Source organism: Leptopilina boulardi, unplaced genomic scaffold (assembly GCF_019393585.1).
Source record: "Leptopilina boulardi isolate dan_hultmark-lab unplaced genomic scaffold, ZJU_Lbou_2.1 LbouV2_285, whole genome shotgun sequence".
In the NCBI taxonomy this organism is placed as follows: domain Eukaryota; kingdom Metazoa; phylum Arthropoda; class Insecta; order Hymenoptera; family Figitidae; genus Leptopilina; species Leptopilina boulardi.
Genome location: NW_026137846.1, coordinates 444,389 through 467,247, shown reverse-complemented (window position 1 = coordinate 467,247; position 22,859 = coordinate 444,389). Strand labels below are relative to the sequence as shown.

Here is a 22,859-nt window from a genome sequence, read left to right as displayed (position 1 = left end):
TTTCAATTGTCATTAGATCTGTAAAAACTTCTCCGACTTCCACGCGAAGTGCATATGAGTGCAAAGCATTCAAAGATGATCTCGCCTCTTTCAATGTGACATCTTTTTTTGTTGCTCCTCTCTCTACCACCTCAATAACTATTTTCCTTTCGGAAAAAGATAAATTTTTATTGGTTCTTAGAAACATTTTAAACGATATAAACCGAGGCAGATAGCAAAATGAATTAAGAAATTACTCAGCATTGTTAATAATAAGGTAATTAGGTATTGTATTGACAAATGAAACAATACAATAACTATTATTAAGAAGAGAATATTTTGTACGTAAATATGTAAATTTGTATCGCAAGAAAAGTTCAAATTATTGAGAGTTTGGTCTGGCTGAATTCAATATATAGAGAGTGAATGGAGAAATTGACCAAAAGATACTTTTAATTATCGAGAGTACATAAAACCATTGTTTATTTTCAATTTACCAAGAGTTTTTCAAGAGACTGGACTGTTACTTCAATTTAACGAGAAATTCAAATTATCAAGAGTTTAATTATCGAGAGTCAACTGTATTATATTTGAAATACAACATATATGTAAAATTTTTTTTTGTTTTTATACCAAAGGAGGAACAATTTTCTTAATTTTTTTTAAAAAATTGTTCCTTTTTGTATCATATATATTATTTAACATACAACACATATTTTTTAAACATTTGTTTTTGTACCAAATAAGTTCGCTTCGAGTACGGAACCCTTGATTTCAATGCGAATGCAACTCGCACTTGTCCGATTTTTTAATAATAATATTGGTGAAAAAAAATCTTTTTTAAAGGAAATATTGATAAAAAAATGATTATTTAATCAAAAATATTGGTAAAAAATTTAATTTTTTTTATCAAAAAAAAAATTGAAAAAAATTAATTTTAAACGGAATTATTGGTGAAAAATGTATTATTTAATCAAAAATATTGGTGAAAGAAATTAATTTTTAAAAAAATGGTGAAATAAGATACCAATTTTAAACGGAAAAATTGGTAAAAAAAATTTATTATTTAAACAAACATATTGCTGAGAAATTAATTTTTTTATCAGAAATATTGTTGGAAAAAATAAATTATTTTTTCCAAAATTTGTTTGAAAAAACATTATTTTTTAAAGAAAATATTCCTGAAAAAAATTGTTCTATCAAAAATATTAATTTTTTTTTGATAAAATGATACATTTTTTCAACAATATTTTTCATAAAAAAAATTAATTTTTGTGATTAATATTTTAGATAAAAAGTATAAATTTTCATCAATTTTTTTGATGAAATAATTCATTTTTTCACCATTATTTACGTTTAAATTAAATTTTTTTAAAATGTTTTTTTGATAAAAAAATTAATTTTTTTTACCAATATAACCACATATTTTTTATTACAATATTAATTTTTAAAATAAAATAATACATTTTTTTACTAATATTTCCGTTGAACATATAATTTTGATTTTGATAAAAAAAATATATAAAAAATTTAAAGAAAAGAAAATAAGAATGCAGCCACCTACCTGCTAAAAAGCGCGGCTCTATTGATTTTATCGACAAATGTTGACAATCAACTGCAATATATTGAAATTAATAAAAACATAAAAATTTTATAATTATTCAACAATAATCATCTTAAAATACATAAAACTTATTGATTTTAATAATTATATTATCAATTTCATCATTTTTATACATTTTAGATAAAAATTTCAATTTCGATCTCCTGCTCCACGAATGCTTCGCCAATTTTGTGGAGCATTCGCATCATACAATCCGCCAGGGATGCATCAGAATTAACATTTATTTTTCCTGCCTTGTATAACATCTCAAAATCGTATTCTATTTTAAAATTTAATGTAGTTTTTAAATCCATTATAATTTTTTGATAATTTTGAACAATTTTTTTGTAAAATGATTCTGTGCAGCGAGGCAACACGGCACGTTGAACTCCGCGCTGGGGAGAGTTGTGCCGCTCAGATTTTTTAGTTGTTTCAGTTGAAGCAAATGATTTTACGCGTAAGAAATAAAATAATTATTGCCAATATATGATTTACTATTATTTATTAATCATTTGTTATAAACTTTTAAAGTTTTTAGGAACAATCTTAAGATTTATAGATTTTAGTAAGTACAAATATACATTTTCTGACTTATATTCTATAATTGCATAGTTAGTCAGTCACTTAAAATATAGTTTCCGTAATAGGTATTTTTATTATAAACATTCAAAATTTTTTTCCAACAATCATAACATTTATAGATTTTTGTAAATAAATAAACATTTCTGACTTAAATTTTACAATTGCATAATTAGTCAGTCTTTTAAAATATTTTTTGAAATAATTGTTTTTATCGTTAATTAATTGTAAAAACTCTACTTTCTGATTAATAAATAATTTTTAAGACATGAATACTTATTCCGAATGCGATTTATTGAAATTACAATTGACACACATATAACTGACCCTTTTTTTACCCTTCACACATTTTAAATGTGCCCAGTTTTTGCAAACTATGCATTGAATTAACTTTCCTCTTGATTTCGGGTTGGAATAACTATTCGAACAAACGAGGCAATAGTAGATTATCGTTATGTAGCGATTGACAGCGGCACAAACACCCCCAAGCGAAAGGCACAATTAACGTCGTTGCGTCGACGTTCACTTTTTATCAAATATTAAAAAACTAGATAAATTAAATGTTAAGATCAATACACCATTGAATCCCTTGATAAATTTAGATCATTTTTACGTATCATCAAAATACGTATCAATATCTTTAAAAATGTAAAAAATAGACCAAAAAGTGTAAACATGAAAACTTGCACGTAAGTGACGCCAAAGCACAAAATTATTATCAGCTAATTATTCCGTGAAGCAAACAAAATCAAAATAGTTGCCAAAGATGCGCATAAGTAAAACAATACTTCTCGCACTTTCACTTTTCAAAAAAAAAATTTTTTTTTTGAGATAATCCTATCGGCACAACTTACCCCCGGCCCTTTCAGCCCCGGTCTCCCCTACACAATATACAATCGCGAGGGCCTCTTCATTAGAAGTGTCATATTTTACTTATCAAAATCTGGTCTTTGTAAGAATGATTCCTCGCAAAGTTCATTTTTTAAAATTTCAAAAGCTACTTGTTGTTTTTCTGTCCATTGAAATGTTATATCCTTTTTTAAAAGTTGCGTTAAAGGTCCAGATTTTTTAGAAAAATTATTAATGAATCTTCGATAATAATCGGCAGGTCCTAAATATTGTTTTATATATTTAAGGTTTTTTGGAACTGGAAAATATTTAACAGCAGTTATCTGTTTTGGATCAGGTCGGACACCATTTTTATCGATTATGTGTCCGAGATAAACTAGTTCGGGTCTGAGAAATTCGCATTTATCTGGTTGTAATTTTAAATTCGCGTTACACAGTCGCGACATAAAATTATCAAATTTTTGTTGTTGTTCTTTAAGAGAATTTGCAATAATTACCAAATCATCAAGACATACAAATAAATCTGTACCAATAAGACCGGATAGACAACAATTCATTAATTCTTTAAACCGAAAGGCATACGGTCAAATTCATAGAGACCATATGGCGTTGAAAAGGCTGTTTTATGAGAATCTTTTGAGCTCATTTTGATTTGATGGAAACCGGAAGCTAAGTCAAACACAGAGAAATATTGCGCATTCCCAAGCGTCTCTAACACTTCATTGATATTAGGCAACCGAAAAAAGTCGGTAATAGTTTTTTCATTAAGTTTACGAAAGTCGAGTACCATTATCCATTTTTTATTTCCGTGACTGTCATTCTTTTACGGCACAATCCATACTGGTGTATTATATACGGATTGAGAAGGTTTGATTATTTTATTTTTTAAAAGTTCACTTGTTTGTCTTAATAGTTCTTCTTTATGTACTGGTGGAAATCTATATTGTCGCGTGAATCGTTCGTCGTCTTTAGTAGGGATGTTATGTTGGATAACATTTGTAGCTGTTAAATATTCACCTGGTAAATAAAATCTTTCAGAATATTACGCGATTAACGCTTCTACATGTTTTAATTCATCTGATTTTAAGGGGCTAGTACCACATCTTCATTATTTTTTAGATAGATTTTTAATTAGACAATTTATTTTATTTACTTCAAACTTGTTATACATAAAAGAAGGAGTTATAAACTATTAAATAAAAAATTTTATTCCTTATATATTATTAATTATCTTGCTGTCATGGCTGACACGATATATCAAATTCAGGGCATCGAAAAAATAAAACACGACCAGATTGTTGAAAAGTAAGCTTGTCGCTATTGTCCGAAATACGATAAAATATTTTCGTTAATAAAAACAAAATGGAGGATCTTGTTTTTTAATTTACATTGTTTAAAAATTAATTAAATAATATTAAAAAATCATTATCTTAATTCGGACAATAGCGGTATATATGTATAATGAGATATAAAAATTTCAGTTCGATCGGTGCAATAGATAATTGTTTTAAGATGTTATCCAAGTCAAAAGAACTAATGAACAAATACTACATACAAAAATAATGTGCTCCCAATCTGAAAGTATTTATTAGTAAAACGACTAAAACCGAAGTCAATTTAAAGATGCCCAAGTAGCACGTAATATTACTGTAATATTACAGTAAAAATATCAAAATTTTAAAAAACACTAAAAAAATATTTGAGTGATTAATTTTTATTATTTTGTGTTTTATCTTAAAAAACTTTAAAATTTTTATGTATTTCAAATAAACGTGTAATATATCAGTAATATGGCTGTAAGTTTAAAGTAATATTACTGTAATGTTACTGGAATATTACATGCTACTTGGGTGGAAATTTTTGTGTATAATTCAGGGAAACTTTGAATTACTCATAAAGGTTTCTTAAGAGTGTCGAACGGTCTCTGAAATTCTTTGGCATTTAATAATCGCTCCAAAAAACGGCACTGAACGTGAAAAAGATAAACATTGATTTTAAAATACTTTTTTCTTAAAACGTAGACACTTTTTTCAAAATCGGAAAAAATACCAAGGATCCTTATCTTATAAATTTCTTAAATCCGAAAGATTAAGATTATGCAAATCTATACAAAAATGCGATCGTAAAATAAAAAGTACAAAAGTAATATAATTTTAGGTTTATTACGTCCTGCAGCCGTTAAAGAAGGTCCACAATAGCCATGGAGCGTGCTGTTAGCGCGCAACATGCGTGCAAATGTCGACGCGTAAATATGACGTCACAACGTTGTTGCCAACTGTCTAAAATTTTTATCTCATCCCATGTTCTGCGGTTCCGCTGTTTCGGTAAACTAAGTGTTGTGTCGAACTAAATGTTGATCAGATCACATGTTCTCCATGCGGCGAGAATAATATTAATTTTGTGAATTTTATTCGGAAATAAGTGCTGCTAATTGAAAGGTAAGGTAAAGTTTAAATAAAATTAATTTAGTCAGTGTAGTAATATAATATATTTAATCGTAGTAAGTATCAATATATTCATTTAATCGTTTGACATAACCTCAAACTAAAATGTTTGCAATTGATCATTTTATTGAATTTTGAAAGAATCATTGTGCAATTTTCAGAACTACTCATTTGAAGCCAAAAATTCTTAAATCATATTTATTTACTTTTTCGTGGTGTTTTTTAAACTCTGTAAACAAAAACAGTTTTTACTTAAATGATATAACTTACTTTGATCTTTGAAAAATTCTATATAATTTTTTTCTTAAATATTATTAAAAGTTTTTGTTTGAAAGTTAGTAAACAAACAAAATTTTATTTTTTCAATATTTCTAAAACAAAATAAGATTTAACAAAAACTGACACAAATGAAATTGTAGAGAAGAAGGAAAATCAGCTGTTTTCTATCTATATATGAAAATTGGATAAAAATTATTAAAATTATTCTACGAACTCAAATAAATTTCATGGTTTTTTTACTATCGAAATATCAAAATGAATAATCCAATAATAAAAACAAGAGAATAAGTTTTATTTACATCCCATGGCTTAAAACTTGATCAAGTTTTGACTATTTAATAAGCAACAACTTTTGACTCAAAATAATTTTCTTAATTATACAACTATAAATTTCGAAATTTAGTTAAATTACATTATTAATTATTTTTTTTTAAAAATTGTTTCATATAAAAATTCCGAAAAACGTAAAATTAGTCAATTAAAGATTAAAGTATTGTTTATAGCTTGTGAAAACAGTTGTTCGTGATTTAAACATTTATAGTGATTTTTATATATCTTTTTTATAAATATAAGTATTACCGTAAAATGAGGTAAAGTCGGCGTTTGCGGGTAAAGTCGGCCGGCGCTTTAAACACTTAAATATTGTATTTCATTTATTATTTTACATTAATTCTAACTACATTTTTAATAAAACTCGGATTTCTTCTGGAAAAAAGTAATAGTTAAACTTTAAAATGATTTAAAGCGCCGGCCGACTTTACCCTCAAACGCCGACTTTACCTCATTTTACGGTATATTACAAAAGGAACGACGAAACTTCATTTTTCAAAAATTCAAAATTTTTATAATTTTTTAGTAATAGTAAAAACTGAATACCCGATATTATATGTGAAACAACCCAATATTTTATTAAAAAAGCATGGTTTCAGTTCTGGTTATGTCATGAGGTTGAATCGATTGAAATAAATAAGTACCCTACCGGAAGGGTGGTACTGGATTGGTACTGGGAAATTGGAACTGAGATCTCAGTACCAACTCAGTACTAATTTGGTGCATTTTGGTACTGAAATGGAACTGGGAAATTTACCTGCGAAAAGGGTCGAGTTACCGTTAATACCCTCATAAAAGTGAAAAGCGACTAGCTTTTTCAATATGTTTAAACAAAAACTTTATATTTATTTCAATATTATATTTGTTTTTCATGGATTTATATTATTTTCATACATTATTATGCATATGATATTTCCTTTGTCAGCTAAATTCAAAAATGATGTCCATTTTTTTATCAAACTTAAGGTATACGAGATAAATTATAACTTTTTTAAATGTAATTATTTTATGGTAAATTTTAGATATTCATAATCTAGAAATATTAACGAATCTCAATATATGTGACAGTCCCCGAGAGAAGGGACCTTAGCTCACCAAAACGAATTTCACAGGGCAAGCGTTTGAAGAAGAAGCAGAAACGCGGAACTCGAAGAGTGGGGCGGAACTTCTGAAAAGTCCCCCCACCACACTAACACAACGTTGTGTTTCTGTATACGTGAGCTTCGTCTACTTCGTGTATCTTCGGGTCTCACGTACGCGAAGCTCACGTACGCTAGAGTATAGTTGTGTAAGTAAAGTAGTGGGGCTGATTTCTTGAGTGCCACAATCCGCCTCGAAATGCGCTTGACATACCCATCTTCAAAATGTTATTGTGTCAAAAGCAATTATCCTAATCAGTTTTTGACTTTTGCATGTGAAAAAGCAATTCAAAATCTATCATTTACCATATAAAACTCAATATTGACCTCTGGTGAGCTAAGGTCCCTTCTCTCGGGGACTGTCACATATATATTTTTTAAAGTTGAGTTGTTAAAATTACAAATTTTTTAAGCAATAAAACTCGGGTTAAAATTGTAATCCTTCAACAAAGGACCTGGGAGTCTATTGTTCAAGGAGGGATTGCAATATAATTTCCAAACTTAACTGAAATTTTCTACAAACTATTATGTTTTTTTTGCTGTTTTACACGGATATCGTGAGAGACGTTTTGCTGTTCTAACATACCTTTAAAACTATTGTTAAAGTACTTTAAAAATGTCTTCTTATGGGTTATCAGGTAGTGGTACTGAAGTGGAACTCAAGCCAAGTCCAATTCAGTACCATTCCAGTACCACTCTTTCGGTAGGGTAGTATAAATAACAATTTAATTTATGTAATAATTTAAATAAAATTATTTGCTTAATTTAATTTTTTAATTATAGAGTCACAATATGGAATTGCTTCTCACCCTGACACTGTTATGCCTTCAATTTTTTAATATTGTTCAACAGTATCAACGTTTATTATTATTAATAACGTTTATAAAAATAACGTTTATTATTCAATTTCCTGTTCGGCGATGGTGGGTTAAACCCCATATAAGGGAAGCTATGCGTGACATTTTCGGTGCATATCAAGCACTTTTTCGCTATTATGCAGAATATGATCATGAAGAGTTTTATAGGATGACAAGGATGTTACCATATGATTTTGAGGGTCTGCATAATCTTATTGGACCTCACCTTCAAAAGTTTAGTTTAAGAAGGCCACTGCCATCCAAACTACGTTTAGCATTGTGCTATGTTAAGATTTTGTGAAAAAAATTGAATTTGGTTGCCATTTTTGAGCCGCTATCTCGAATTTTTTGAAAATACGTTTTACCATTTTATAACTTGAAAATTTTTACATTATCTTTGGAGGTTTTTCACATACCTTTGAATACTGAATAACATAAAATTTTTGTAGATAATTCTTTTAATTTTCTTTCCCAAGTGTTATACAGAATCATTTCTGAAAGCATCAATTTTTTAAAATTAATGAGCAACGACTTTCGTCGAAATTTAATGAAATTACTCTATAACTTTTTTCTGTCAATATACAAGTAAATAAATATCTAAGAACAGAGAAAAAATAATTTGTAGATGCGTAAAACTTATTTTTATGAACAAGAGAAATAACTCCTGTAATCGTACGACAAAAAAACACTTTTAGCTTAATAAAAACAAAATTATAAAATTTTTTTGGTTCGAATCATATTGTATAGGAATTTACGGTGTAGTATTTACAGGCTAGCTGCTGAAAAGTTAAATAGAAGAAAATTCTTGGCATCTTTCTTCCAATATATTCTCTTCGTTGCTCAACTGCGTGTTAATTCTTGAAACGAAATATAATGGCGCATTGTTTAAGCAAACTATGTTTGTAATATTTTTTTAGACGTTTCTAGATATCAATTTAACTATTTCTAGAGTATTCATTGTGAACTCAATAAACTATAATTTGTTCAAATCTATAATTTTTTTTAAATATTATCTAATTTATATCGTATATTCTAAACAGGGTGGAAACAGCATAAATCGATGAACTTTTTGTAATGCATTAAATTTTTGAATTAAGTTTTGCAAACTTTTTTTTGTCATTGAGAATTAATTTACGATATTATGACAGTTTACTTATTATTGTTCATTGCTACTTTATTATATAGTTTCCTCGCTCATGGTGACAGCGTATCAACAACAAAACAATTCTTTCGAATTGGGAGATCGACGACATACGCAATAATTGCGGAGGTATGTCCCCTTATTTGGACGGTACTACAACCTCTTGTGTTAAAGAGAAAAACACAACGGGAATTGAGAGTCATCGCTGGTGGTTTTAGGGCCAAATGGGACTTTCCGAACTGCGTTGGAGTAGTGGATGGAAAAGAAATAAACATTAAAGCACCACCGCACTCAGGCAGTTACTATTTTAATTATAAAAAATTTTTTAGCATCAAACTGCTTGCTGCATGTGACGCCTATTATAGATTCATATGGGTCGACATTGGAAATTATGGTAAGTTGTGAAAAGAAACAGTGATTGTAATGAATGTTCATTTAGTACGTTAAGCAACGGGGGCCAAAGGCAGCCATTACTGAAACTCGATTTTTGCATCACTCGTTTAGGGCAATAATGAGAGTCAATAATGGTTCGCTTTTTGCCCTAGGGCAGTAATGAGATTTCATTATCGATCTGTTTTTTAATGAGTGGCTTTACGCCATGTCCATAGGTTCTAAAAGCGTTTTTTTCGTGCCTGAGGTATAAAAACATCTTTCTGATCAATTTATTTATTGTCGGCAGGTTCTGTCAGTGATGCAGCAGCATTTAAGAGAACACGTCTTTACGAAGCTCTAGAACGAGATGAGGCAGATTTTCCAGCAAGAGGTCGTCTCCCTCGTTCAAATTTCGTATTACCCCATTATTTAATCGAGGATGAGATATTCTCTCAACAGACTTATATGATGGTTCCGTTTGCGAGACGTCGAGGTCTTACCGAAAGACAAACTCATTTCAATTACAGTCAAGTATATTCTCATTTGTATTTTTGATTCTGAATAAATTTTGACATTTGTCAATATGACTTTTTTTCATACTTGTTTGCAGATTGTCAAGGGCCCGCAACTGCTTCGAGGACGGATTTGGTATTCTTTGCTCAGTATGGCAAATCTTGCATTGCAAGTTAGCGTTCAAATTGGAAACGTCAATCGCAGTCGTTCAAGCCATCGTATGTCTACACAATTTCGTCATTAACAGAAAATTGGAGAGGGGAGAAACTTTAGACGATTTTCGAAGTGCCATTAGACGAAACGGTGAGCTTTTAATATGTATGAATAAATTCAAACTTTTGTCTATACATCGCTCTAAAGTTGGAAATTTTCATATTCACTGAGAGAAGAAGATGGTACTGGGTAACATCTACTTTTAACCATCCATTTCTCTGTGTTCCTTTCCGTTTTGAGACATCAGAATAAAAAAAAATGAAAAAAATTATCTATCTATACATTTTGTATGTAGTACTGCATACAATATGTTTTTATGCAGTATTTGATCGCGTATTATGCAAAAACAGTTTAACCAATTCAAGTATGGTAACGTTTTTTTGCTAGGAGAAAACCTAACTTAAAATCGTCTGTTTATGAAATTTATAATTACTAAATTGCATGTGTGATATATAGAAAAAACTGTTTTTTGAGTATGGTGAAAAAAAATATATAAAAATCAATAATTGCAATCAACGACACTCAAATTCAAATTCAACAATATTCCTGACATAGTCTTATCCCAAGTTTTACTTGTTATATGCTATATTTACAATATTTTTCAGTTCCTGCACAAAACCCTCATAACGAGGAAGACTTGATCCCGAACAATCGTTTCCAGTGTCGGGAATTTTTAACAAACTACTTCTACTCGGATGCTGGTGCAATTTTCTTTGAATAGAACAATCCTGCTACTCCTCCTCTTTTAACTCAAGTTTCTAGGTAAATATTCGGATAAATTATTTTACTTGTTAAGAGTAATGATTTAATAAATTAATACCGACAAAAAATAATTAAAATATGGTACTTCATAGTGGTGCGTTAAAGAGATATACATTTTAAAAAATAATTATTATAAACTTAAAAACTATAAACAATAGAGAAAAAAATTACTGAAACTATTACTGCTTTTTCCGTTCGTCCATTTTCATCTTGTTATATAGACAAAACTGTTCAACCGACTGCCTCAAGATTGATAATAATTATTATCAAAAAGATTTCAATGAAAATATAAAAATTTTTATTTCTCCAAATTCTAACTTTTTTGCGAACATCTCTAAAACTTGCTTCTGATAGTGCATTTTTCGCAAAAATTACAGCGAACCTTTTTTAAAAGTAAATAATTAATTTAAACAATTTTTTAAAGTGAAAATTTACAGAAAAAAATGGTGTCCTCGTTTACAAAAATTATAATTCTTTACCAAAAGAAATAAAATTTAACATTGTACTTTATGATTGCAAGTTATTTATGATAAAATTATAGCGATCGTGATTGAAAATAATTTAAATTGTTTTTTCAATTGAACATTTTTGAGATAAAAGCTATACCTTCTCTTTTCTTTATACAATTTTTTAACAAAAGGACTAAATTTAATTTTCGTATTACGGTACATTTTTGCAATTAGATATTATGCTGAATTGAAATATTCAGTCAATAATTCTCTTAGTTCTTCACTGCCTTCACTGAAGTTCACTCTTAAAGTGTCTTCACCTTAGATCATGATTCCCATTCATTCATTTGTTTTGAAAACGAGTCTATCGCCATTTTAAGTTATTCGAAATTGTCAAAAATATGGCTGGAATATTTGATCCTGATCTGGAAGTAATTAATGCGGTTAGGGCGTTTCCATGCTTATACGACCCATCGGACAACGGTGGATTACTTCTTCAGCAAAGAAAGGAAAATGCGTGGCGGACGATTAGCGAATATTTCAATCCTAGAGGATTCCAGATAATAGGTCAGTGACCTCGACATGCATTTTTATCTGTTTTTTATTCTGATGTTTGCATCAGATTTTTTTTAGAGAAATAAGTACAACACCACATTAGAGTACCATATTTTTTAATTTTTCTGTAATTGAGGTTGCAAGTAATAATTCAAATTGTAATATGTATATCAGACCTCTCTTTTAAAACGTTTCTTCTTGCAAGCAGTTGATACTGTAAGACCATTTTCAAATAAATATAATTATTTTATTCAATTAAATTAAATTACTTTCATTATGAGCAATTTTATAATAGAATTTTTAAATAAAAAGTATAATCTGGAAATTAAAAAACATTAATTAAATATTTCAGGAATTTTTAAGGTTAAGAAATGCATGAATTTACAATTTTACTCGTGTCGGTGCAGTTGTTTTTAAAGATTTTCATGTTTTATAATTTTTTATATAAAAAGAATCAGCACATAACTTTTTTTTAAGTAAATAAAAGACGTCACAAATTTTTCTTAACGCTGCTTGAAAAGTGTCAAATTTCTAGAAAAGGTACGAAAAATCAGTGTTTTGAACATTAGGATCAGAAAAAAATAAAAATTTTCTTTCTGGAAATCAGGAAAATATCAGAAGGAAAGAAAATTACATTTTCGTGGCAATCTTGCTTCTTTAAAGTAGGTATTTTATTGAGATACATTTTCAGAAATTGAATTTCCAAAATAACTTTTTTAAACATAAGCAAGTAAACAATTATTTTTAAAAAATTTTTACCATCATGAATCTTAACACAATTTTTTTTAAACTGCTCATAATAGAAGTAATTTGACTTTATCAAACGGAATAAATATTTATTTATGACAGTTGGCACGAGAATTTATTTTCCAATTTTCCAGACATTTCCCTGGTATTACAAAAGTTTTCCCTGACAGACAATTTTTATTACAGATAAGGAATTATAACAAAAAATAAAAGTCATAAATTTTAAAAATCATTTCCAAATTCATTCTATTGATATTCTTCTGTATAAAATTCTACTGTTTTTTAAAATTTAAATTATCTGTTTATTTTTGACTTCACTAAGTTTCAAAAATCTCCGTGATAAAAAATTATTTTTCTTGGCATTTCCCCGATTAAAAATATTTTCTTTGACAATTCACTTATTTCCCTGACATGTGGCAATCCCTGTTAACAAATTGTCTTCCATTGTCAATTGTTCACTAGAGTGGTTACTTTGAATTAAAATGATACATATAAATATTGTAAAGTACATTTTTAATTAAAATATTTTAAAAAAATCACTGAATTTACTATAACATATTTTAATAAGAAAATATAAATTTATTTATAAATAGTTTAAAATTTTTAAAAGTGTCGTGCAATGAATTCATGACAAAAATAATTTTCGTAACAATTTAACGTTCAATACGTATCAACTATGATCTGATTTATAGATCCGATTGAGCGATGGAGAAAGTTGAGGACAAAATTCACGAGGCTCAATAAAACTGAAAACCCTAACTGGGTTTACTATGGACACATGTCGTTCTTGGAAAATTTCATTAGACATAGAGCGCCTAGAAATGCAGTGCAGGGAAACGTAGGTAATCTTCAAGGCATCGGTATCATTCAACAACCTCGAGAGCTTGTAAGACCTAGGGATGAACCTGTTAATTTCATGAGACAAAGACCACAAGGAAATTTTATCAATCATTTGGACAACAGAAACGTAGTACAGGGAAACGTTGGTAATTTTCAAGGCATCGGTATCATTCAACAACCTCGAGAGCTTGTAAGACCTGGTGATGAACCTGCTAATTTCATGAGACAAAAACCACAAGGAAATTTAATCAATCATTTCGACAATGGAATCATTGGCCAACTTCCACAGTTTCCGAGACCCGATATTCAGAATTATGAAAGGTAATTTCATCACTAATTTTTATAAAATTAATTAGTGTTGTCACAACCTAATTTTGTTAATTAAAATTAATTTTACAAAAATCGCAAGGAAACAAACCTTGAATTATACTTGAATTTTAAAACAACAATTAACTAGAATAATGTAATAACTGCGGCATTTACTTTCGGTCTATTTTGCTTAATTTCTAGATTTTTAAAAGCATATAAAATTTAACTATAAAATAAATAATAAGGAATACAATAAATTATATTTTTCACTACTTTTTATGTACATAATATAAAAAGTTGACAAAAAAATAAAAATTTGAAGTTTTTAAAATATTTTTTAAACTTTATTCTATTTAATTGCAATAATTTGAAATATTTTTATATTAATGTACAGTTTAATTTACAGAAATCCTGGAGTACATGCAAATGCCACTGTTAGAGAACAAGGACAAGGAGAAGGTCAAGGACAAAGGCAGGGACAAAGACGAGGAGAAGATCAAGGACAAGGACAAGAAGGACAAAGACGAGGATCGTTTGATAGTCGCATGGATTTGGATAGTCACATTTTTTCCCGACATCTGACAGACATTTGTTGCAAACTGATACTCCAACTGTCGATGTTGATTTATCAACTGTTGCCTCTTGTTCTGCGGGTGTCTTCCGAAAAGAAGCACAAGGTCCTTCTCTAAATCTGGCAAAGAATTGACCCGAACTTATACTGCAGCTGTTAATGACTTATACTCATCATCAGATTGTACTAATGATATTTCGATTGTTGATAATTTTAAACAGGAAATTTCTACCAATGAGACATCAATGAACGAAGGTCATGATTTTGAAGACGTCGAAAATTTCATAGTTGGAGCATCCGAGGACCATTGTTATTTTACTAGTTCATCGAACCAGAACTTAATTGAAAAACTTGTGGATCAGTGCATCAACGAAGACTTTGGACCGCAAGTCCGGGAAACTTCTTCTGAAATCAATCCTTGTGGCAACAAAATATCACGGAAGAAAACTGTTGAAATTGAAAAAAGAGTAAATGAGCAAATTGTTATTGAGGATGGAAATATGCAAAGCGTCCAACAACCTCAACAGAGTTCGAGTATTCTTTGTGCAAGAAGTGACAGTAATTTCAATGCTTTTTCTCAACATGCGCAAAATGTAAATGATCCATTTGAATTAGGCACAAGTGATAGAACACCAAAGAACAAAAAAGGATCTCAATTTGGAAAATTAAGTCAAAAGAAATGCAGGGATAAGATTCAACAACAAACAAATAGTAGAAAATTAATTGTTCCGAAAATGGACCAATTTGCGATAAACAAATTGAGGAAAAAGAATCAAGCTGTAACACATGTGGAAGAAGAGATTATATCTGCTATACAAGACTTCAAAAGTGTATATAAAAGCGCCAAGGAGTTGATTGCCTTAAAAACAGTTAAGTTACAAAGTCGAACATCGTCAACTCCAATACTGCCGGTACAACACATCGAGTCTGAACGAGGATTTTTGAATTTAATTAGAAAAGAGTTTTTGACGTTGACATCAGAGGAGCAGGACGAGTTGTTTCCTGAAATTCTGACAATTTTCGAAGAATTTCATGACTCGAATTGAATTATTTTCTTTATTTGGATGTTTTTCCAATCATTTATGTTCAAGTACATTTATTTTAAAAATTAATTTCCTATGTTCAGTTCCAGTTCTTTTTTATTTGTAGTCGAATCGAAATAAAGTTTGTAAACTAAATACAAATACAATTAAAATAAACCTCTTTCTTCTAAAATCTCAAGTTATCGAATTAAACCCTGATAAAATTTTCTATTAGTTTATTCCAAATTTTTTTTAATACATGAAATTTTTTTAGATTTATACGAATAAGATATACAAAATATAGTTAAAGAAATAATAAATATTAAGAAATAAAAATTAATTTCTGAATTGAAAAATTATAAATTTTATTTAATATACAACGATTTACATTAAATCAGACATTTAATGTGATAAAATAAGATAGACATCTAGGAGAAAAATTTAATAACTTTATTGACGAAGATGGAAAAAACAAAAGACTGTCTAATTTTCACTTCTCCTCCAAACGTCAGTCGTGAAAAATGGCGGAAATCGACATCATTGAAATTTTAATAAATGTAATGGAAAAATTTCCAAAAATTATACAACAAATCGCTACCAGCCTACAAAAATGCAACAAAAAGAAAAGAAGATTGTTAAGAAATCGCGACAAAAGTTTATATGGTCACTAATATGCCAACAAGCGGTAAGTAATTATTTATTAATTCTATGAAAAGTTTTTATCAAATCCAATTCTGAAAAGTTTTATTATTATTATAACTTAATATATATTATATAATATATTATAATTTTTTATCATAATCAGGACTTTTTTTGCAATTTATTTTTTTTAATTGTTCTGCATAAGTAAGAAAAAATTGATCCGTCTAATCGTAAATCATGTTTTCCTAGAAATAAAAAAAATCGATTGCTAAAGTAATTGAAATCTGTTGGAGTAGAAAATCCGTCATTTTTTAAAATATTTTCAACTGTATTTTTTTTATTTACTAACAACTTTTCATTCTTTCCCCTACAGCACCTGATATTTCAGCAATATTGCCAATATTTCCAATATTAAATTATTGAAATTAAACATTAAATAAAAAATAAATAAAATTTTTTTATAATACAATAATTATATTTATCAATAAATAAATATTTTAATAATATAAAAAATTAAATATAGAAATAAAATATAATTTACAATCATAGTAATTAATTTTTTACAGTAGATGAAATGCACAATGCTTGGCAAAAGTTAGTAGCAAAATATGAAACTGAACGTCAACAAGTGAAAAAGTATATGTATTCCGGCTCTGAAGCAGAAAATTATGAATCAAAATGGCCATATTATAAGGCGATGAATTTTATGGAAAGTTGTCCTGTATTTCGGAAGTAAATTCAAAAGTTAAAATTTGGAACATTTAATATATTTCATTAATAAAATAAAAATAACAATATTTATTTACAGAACTGTAATCAATTTTGCGAACAGGGCTAACGAGCATGCCAAAGAAACTCAACCTGTGATTAATTTAGAGGAAGGTTGATTAATTTTATTTTAAAAAAATTATAAATATATGAAATTAAAATTTTATATTATTGTTTATTTATAATTATAATACTTTTCAAACAATAGAAGCGAAACGTTCAGCAGTGATGACGAAGGAGAAATATCGGATCCGCAAGTGACAACTCAACCAGATTTGGGCCCTCAAGAACAACAATTTGAAACTCAAGTTGCTAACGATTATTACTTGGCAATGCGGGACTGTTGGAATCGCATTCCAGATCATAAGCAAATTGCGTGCTTTATGAGAATTAAAGAACTCATAAAGAACAAGAAAGATCGAAGATTGAACAAATAATTCTTTTTCATAGCGTTTGTTTTTTTTAATTTGTGTTTAATTGTTTGGTTAATTAAATTTTTTTTTATTTTTCTTATAACATTATACACTGTGAAAGTTTTATGTATTATTTTATGCTATTAAAATCTAATATTCAAATTTCGCAGTTAATTAAAATTTTAATTATTTCGACTTTTCGTCAATTAAAAAATTAATTATAAAAATTCATTTATTCCAAATTGAATCAACTTCTCTATTTTAATTGTTGATCAACATTCAATATTAACTAAATGAAATTTCAATTGAATATAAATTGAATTAGTCAATATTTATATTTCGGTTATCTTTTTTTGAATAATCTAAAAAAATTCTGTAAAACAACATATTTTCCACTTTTTTAATTAAAAAAAAATTATATTAACACTTATTTATATATTATTATTATAGGTTATGTTATATTTTACTATTTTATTATTTTTATAGGTTATGTTTGTTGTTTTTGAATTGAAAATGCACAAAAAGAATCAACTCTTAATTACAAACATATTTAACACGTCACTACATTTAAAAAATTCAATAAAAACTGATTTTGATTTTGTATTATTTAAAAGCAACTTTTTATTAACAAAACATTGCACTAAAATTTTAAGTTATAAGGTCCATTCTCGTCGAGCGTCACATCATATTTCTAAAAACGGCAAACACAATTATATTCGATTTTTCAATAATAATAAATAATAATGATATGAAAAATAATTCCAATATTTGCCGAACTTTCTGTTTTTTTTTATTGAAAATAGTCAGCTACTATTTCTTTGACCAATTTGACTTTATTTTAATCCACAATTTGTAGCTTTTTGGCGCTACATATTTTTTTTAATAAAACAAGTTTAAGAAATGAAATCCAAAAACACAAAATAAATTTCCAAACTGTAAACATTATTTATTAATAATACGAATTTGTTGACTGAAAATAAATATGTATATGGAATTTTCTAAATTACCGAAACAGAGGAACATGTCTTGAGCAGAACCGCGAAACATGGGACAAGATAAAAATTTTAGACAGTTGGCAAGAACGTTGTGACGTCATATTTACGCGTCGACATTTGCACGCATGTTGCGCGCTAACAGCACGCTCCATGGCTATTGTGGACCTTCCTTTAGGTGTCAGAAGCATGCAGCGAGTACAATGTCGCAGCTGTCATTATTGACTTTATAATACTTTATATAATAAGATAAGGATCCTTGGTATTTTTTTCGATTTTGAAAAAAGTGTCCGCATTTTGAGAAAAAAGTATTTAAAAATCAATGATTACCATTTTCACGTTCAGTGCCGTTTTTATGGGGCGATAATTAAATGCCAAAGAATTTCAGAGACATATTTATGACAAAAAAATTCAAAGCTTCAAAAAATTCTATTTTTTAGGGTTCCGTACCCGAAGGGGGAACCCTATTAATGAGACTAGTGAAGCAAGGCATGTACCCCCCCCCCCTAGCGGCCACACGAATTTATCTAGAGGGCTGAAATTTGGTACACATATGTATTTTGACGTGTAGATTACAGGAAAAATATAGCGAACATGATTCGGATCGATTTACATAGCGTTGTCAAGGAAAAATCAAAAAATTTTTAAAAAAGCGTTTAATCTTCCTAGCGCACACACTATTTAACCAAGACAGTTAATATTTGGTATAATTACGTATTTTTGCGTATAGATTACAGAAAAAATATATCGAGCACGATTGAAGTTGATGATCATATTGTTTTTATGGAAAACTCATATTTTTAGAAAAAATCATGGATTTTTCGAATAAAAAAAAAAGAAAATTTTATCTTAAGGGATTTAAATTTATACATTTTTACGTAGTTTTACGTGTAGATTACAAAAAAATATAGCGAGAACGATTGGAGTTGATTATCATAAAGTTTTCAAGGAAAAACTGATAATTTTCTATAAAAATCATGAATTTTTTTCAAAAAACGAAGAAAATTTTATCTAAAGAGCTTCAAATTTATACATTTTTAGGTATTTTTACGTGTAGATTACAAGAAAAATATAGTGAGCATGATTGGAGTTGATAATCATAGTGTTTCAAGGAAAAACTGATAATTTTCGTTATATGTGACTATGTGTCTATCTATGTGTTTTTATGCTCACATTACAGGAAAAATTAAGCAAAATTGGAATTTTTCCACCTGCCTTTACACTTTCACTCCCTTAAATTTTAGGTTTAAGGGTACGGAACCCTCGGAACCCGCGAGTGTAACTCGCACTTGTCCGATTTTTTTATAAATCGGTTGTAAAACTATTGAAAACTATAATCTGAAAATTTCAGTCGAAAATTTCGAGCCTTTTAAAAGTTATAATCTTTTAAGTTAGTGGCCCTCAATAATGGTCAGAGCGCGCTAAAACAAAAAACACGCCATATTGGATACGCCAGTTTGAATTTATAAAAACTGACCTCAGATTCGTAATCATGTGACCCCGAAAACATAGTATACAGAACTGTTTGGAATATTTATATTATTTCCGAATTGCGTGATTCAAAGGGGGTTCACCTTTTCTGAAACTTTTTTTTGCAATCACGTTTTTCTCGAAACGGCATTTTTTAAAATTGTGTACACACTATCTTGAAAAGTTTTTAACCAATCATTCTGAAATTTAGTAAGTAGTTTTGTTATATAAATTCGCTCTATTTGAACCTTAATCCAGGACAATCTCTTTTTTTTATTGTGGTTTTTATTTTAAAAAATTGTATGAAAAAGCAGTAAAAAATCATGTTTTTTGTTCATACCCCTCTAAAAATTAGTAATTTACTATTTTTTTATCGAAATAAGGTTCACATAGAAGAGATACATATAAATAATACGTATCCACTTTTTTCAAAAAAATTTTCTTTTTCGAAAAAAACTTAATTAAAACAACTTCTTATCATATTTATTAAATTATTTCTCTAATCTACACACAAAAATGCGTGAAAAAGAATAAATTTTAAGCCCTTTAGATAAAATTTTCTTCGGTTTTGGGAGAAAATTAATGATTTTTTCTATTATTATCAGATCTTTCCTGACAGCACCAGGACCATCAACTCCAATCGTCCTCGCTATATTTTTTTGTAATCGACACGTAAAAATACGTAAAAATATATAAATTTGAATTACTTTAGATAAAATTTTCTTAGTTTTTGGGCGAAAAATACATTTCTTTCCCTAAAATTATAATTTTTCTTTAAAAATTTGATAAAAATTAATCATTAACTCCAATTAATTTTCACGCAAAAATACATTTATACACCAAATATGAACTGTTTGGGTTGAATATTATGTGCGCTAGAGGGAAAAAACCGTTTTTTCGAAATTTAATAATAGAAATAGTCTTACCAGTCATAGGCAAGCCCGTCTAAACTAGTTGCTTGCTATTCGCTAAGAAGTGTTTCAATAGACGTAGTCGAGTTCGTCTTATCTAGACCGTTTTTCAAGACTCAGGCCAGCGACTTTACAGCACTACTTGACAAACGTGTAGGTTATGGTCGTTTGCGGTTGTCAGCGTACTTTTATAGTTGTTGCATTTTTGTGAAATTCTTTTTTTTGTAAAATGCTTTTGTAAAATGCTTTTGTAAAATACTTTTGTAAAATACTTTTGTAAAATACTTTTGTGAAATACTTTCGTGAAATACTTTTGTGAATTACTTTTGTAATTGTGTACAAATATTTTTAAATAACATATTTTTTACAATTTTTACTAATTACAATGGAAGATATTTTATAATTCGTAATTAATATTAAGTAAATTAATATATATTGCTGTTAATTTCAATAAAAATATTCTTTGTTTTTCTATAGATGTTTGAAATTTATTTTTTCAATCGAAGAAAAAACTTTGTCACGAATTTGTCAACTTATTATATTTATTTATTTTTATATTATATTATTAAGCAGGTTCAACCCATTAACATAACTTCAAACTAAAAAGTAGTTTTTAACAGAACTAAAAATATATTTAAAATTTATTGCACCCAAATTCGACAAATCCTCCAATTGTACAATTTTAGAAAAAAAATTTTTGAGTTAAAATTAGTTGTAAAATAATAATTAATAAACATTTTGTATTTTTTCTTAAAAGTTAGTGAACAATTGTAATTTTTATACAATTCTTACAAACAATAGCTCACTTTGCTCTTTGAAAGATTTTCTACAATTATGTTTGTTGAATTTTATTAAAAATATTTTGTTCAAAAGTTATTAAACAAATAAAATTTTTATTTTTTATAATTTTTAAACAATCCATTATTTAACAAAAACACAAAAATCAGAATTGTAAAGAATCTTTCAAAGAGAAAAATGAGCTATTGTTTATAAAAATTGGACAAAAATTAGAATTGTTCACTAACTCTTAAGAAAAAATACAAAATGTTTGATTATTATTATTTAACAACAAATTTTAACTCAAAATAATTTTTTTCCAAAATTGTACAATTGGATCTGTCGAATTTGGGTGTCATAAATTTTAAATATATTTTTAGATCTGTTAAAAACTACTTTTTAGTTTGAGGTTATGTTAATGCGTTGAAACTTTTTAATATTATACTTAATACATTTTTGAAAATAATTTCTTTTAATAAATTTTGTTTTTTTAGATTATATTATAATAATTTATTATCTTATCATTATTACAATATTATTCATTATAATTATACCTATAATATTGTAATAATTAAAGAATTATTATTTGATACATTATAGAGATGATAAATCATTAATATAACGTAAAAAAACAATATTTACTATAATTATATTTTCAAAAATATGTTGAATATATTATGATTTTATTTTATATTTTTATTGTATTTATAAATATATAGGTTATTAGTTTATAAATTTAATAAAGATAAGAGTTTATAAATTCGTTACAAATTTTTTTTGTTACATTTATAAAAAAAATTTGTAAATATCTATAATAATGCAAAGAATACATATATTTAAATTACCAGCAATATATAAATTAATATAATTATTAATTATATTAAAAATATATGAGAAATTTAAGGATAAAAACATTTTGAATATAGCATAAAGACGCACCATAAACATCACTGGTATTAACAGATTGACGGCAACTAGCCAGCGTGGCCTTGTGGTGAGCGTCGCAGTCTCGGCTGAGCCGGCATAAGAGATGGTTTAACTTTTCACAAACCCAAATCAATTATATTGGAATTGAAAGTGCGGATTACTGCGGATTAAAAAAAATATATATATATAAAAGTTAAGCAGTCGAAGTGGAGTGAAAGAATCAATTCTTTACCTTCTCCCTTAAATGTACATTGTTTTACTGTCTTGTTCGCTTTTAATTTTTCGCAAAAATCAGTTAACCCTTTAAGCCTTTAAGGGCGGAAAGGACACTTTTTTAGAGCAATTTTCAATGACATATTTCTCTGCTACTAAGAGTTTTAAAAATTTGAGAGGAAGTGTGTCTTAT

At 27.9% G+C, this 22,859-nt stretch overlaps 3 protein-coding genes across 8 annotated transcripts in view; 2 read left to right on the top strand and 1 right to left on the bottom strand.

The window, feature by feature from the left end:
* LOC127282164 (arfGAP with SH3 domain, ANK repeat and PH domain-containing protein) overlaps positions 1-22,859 on the bottom strand; it is a 527,240-nt gene that overhangs the window by 60,132 nt on the left and 444,249 nt on the right. For 2 of the 5 annotated variants that reach the window (XR_007843154.1, XR_007843155.1), the window contains one exon: positions 22,466-22,613. The exons of the other annotated variants lie outside the window; for them this stretch is intronic. The gene's annotated coding sequence lies outside the window, so the exon portion shown is untranslated. The remainder of the gene's footprint in view (positions 1-22,465; positions 22,614-22,859) is intronic. 5 annotated transcript variants of the gene reach the window in all.
* LOC127282169 (putative nuclease HARBI1) lies at positions 1,619-11,029 on the top strand. Of its 2 annotated transcripts, none has more exons than XM_051306285.1 (5): positions 1,619-5,448; positions 7,986-9,594; positions 9,880-10,098; positions 10,183-10,200; positions 10,258-10,325. In XM_051306285.1, the coding sequence occupies exons 2-5, from the start codon at positions 9,201-9,203 to the stop codon at positions 10,260-10,262; spliced, it is 636 nt and encodes a 211-aa protein (XP_051162242.1). In that variant the 5' UTR covers positions 1,619-5,448; positions 7,986-9,200; the 3' UTR covers positions 10,263-10,325. The 2 variants fall into 2 exon arrangements, with proteins under 2 accessions (XP_051162242.1, XP_051162241.1); XM_051306284.1 differs by lacking the exon at positions 1,619-5,448 and adding an exon at positions 10,904-11,029 and having other exon boundaries at positions 8,675-9,594; positions 9,880-10,103; positions 10,258-10,388.
* Positions 10,920-14,759, top strand: LOC127282172 (uncharacterized). Its single transcript, XM_051306287.1, has 3 exons — positions 10,920-11,060; positions 13,504-13,972; positions 14,367-14,759. The coding sequence occupies exons 2-3, from the start codon at positions 13,590-13,592 to the stop codon at positions 14,647-14,649; spliced, it is 666 nt and encodes a 221-aa protein (XP_051162244.1). The 5' UTR covers positions 10,920-11,060; positions 13,504-13,589; the 3' UTR covers positions 14,650-14,759.

Excerpts from the sequence above, each read along its gene's own strand:
- LOC127282169 (XM_051306284.1), top strand. The coding sequence starts at position 9,201 with ATGACAGTTTACTTATTATTGTTCATTGCTACTTTATTATATAGTTTC. Across the intron at positions 9,595-9,879 it reads GGTCGACATTGGAAATTATG|GTTCTGTCAGTGATGCAGCA; the intron begins GTAAGTTGTGAA and ends TATTGTCGGCAG.
- LOC127282172 (XM_051306287.1), top strand. The coding sequence starts at position 13,590 with ATGTCGTTCTTGGAAAATTTCATTAGACATAGAGCGCCTAGAAATGCA. Across the intron at positions 13,973-14,366 it reads GATATTCAGAATTATGAAAG|AAATCCTGGAGTACATGCAA; the intron begins GTAATTTCATCA and ends TTTAATTTACAG.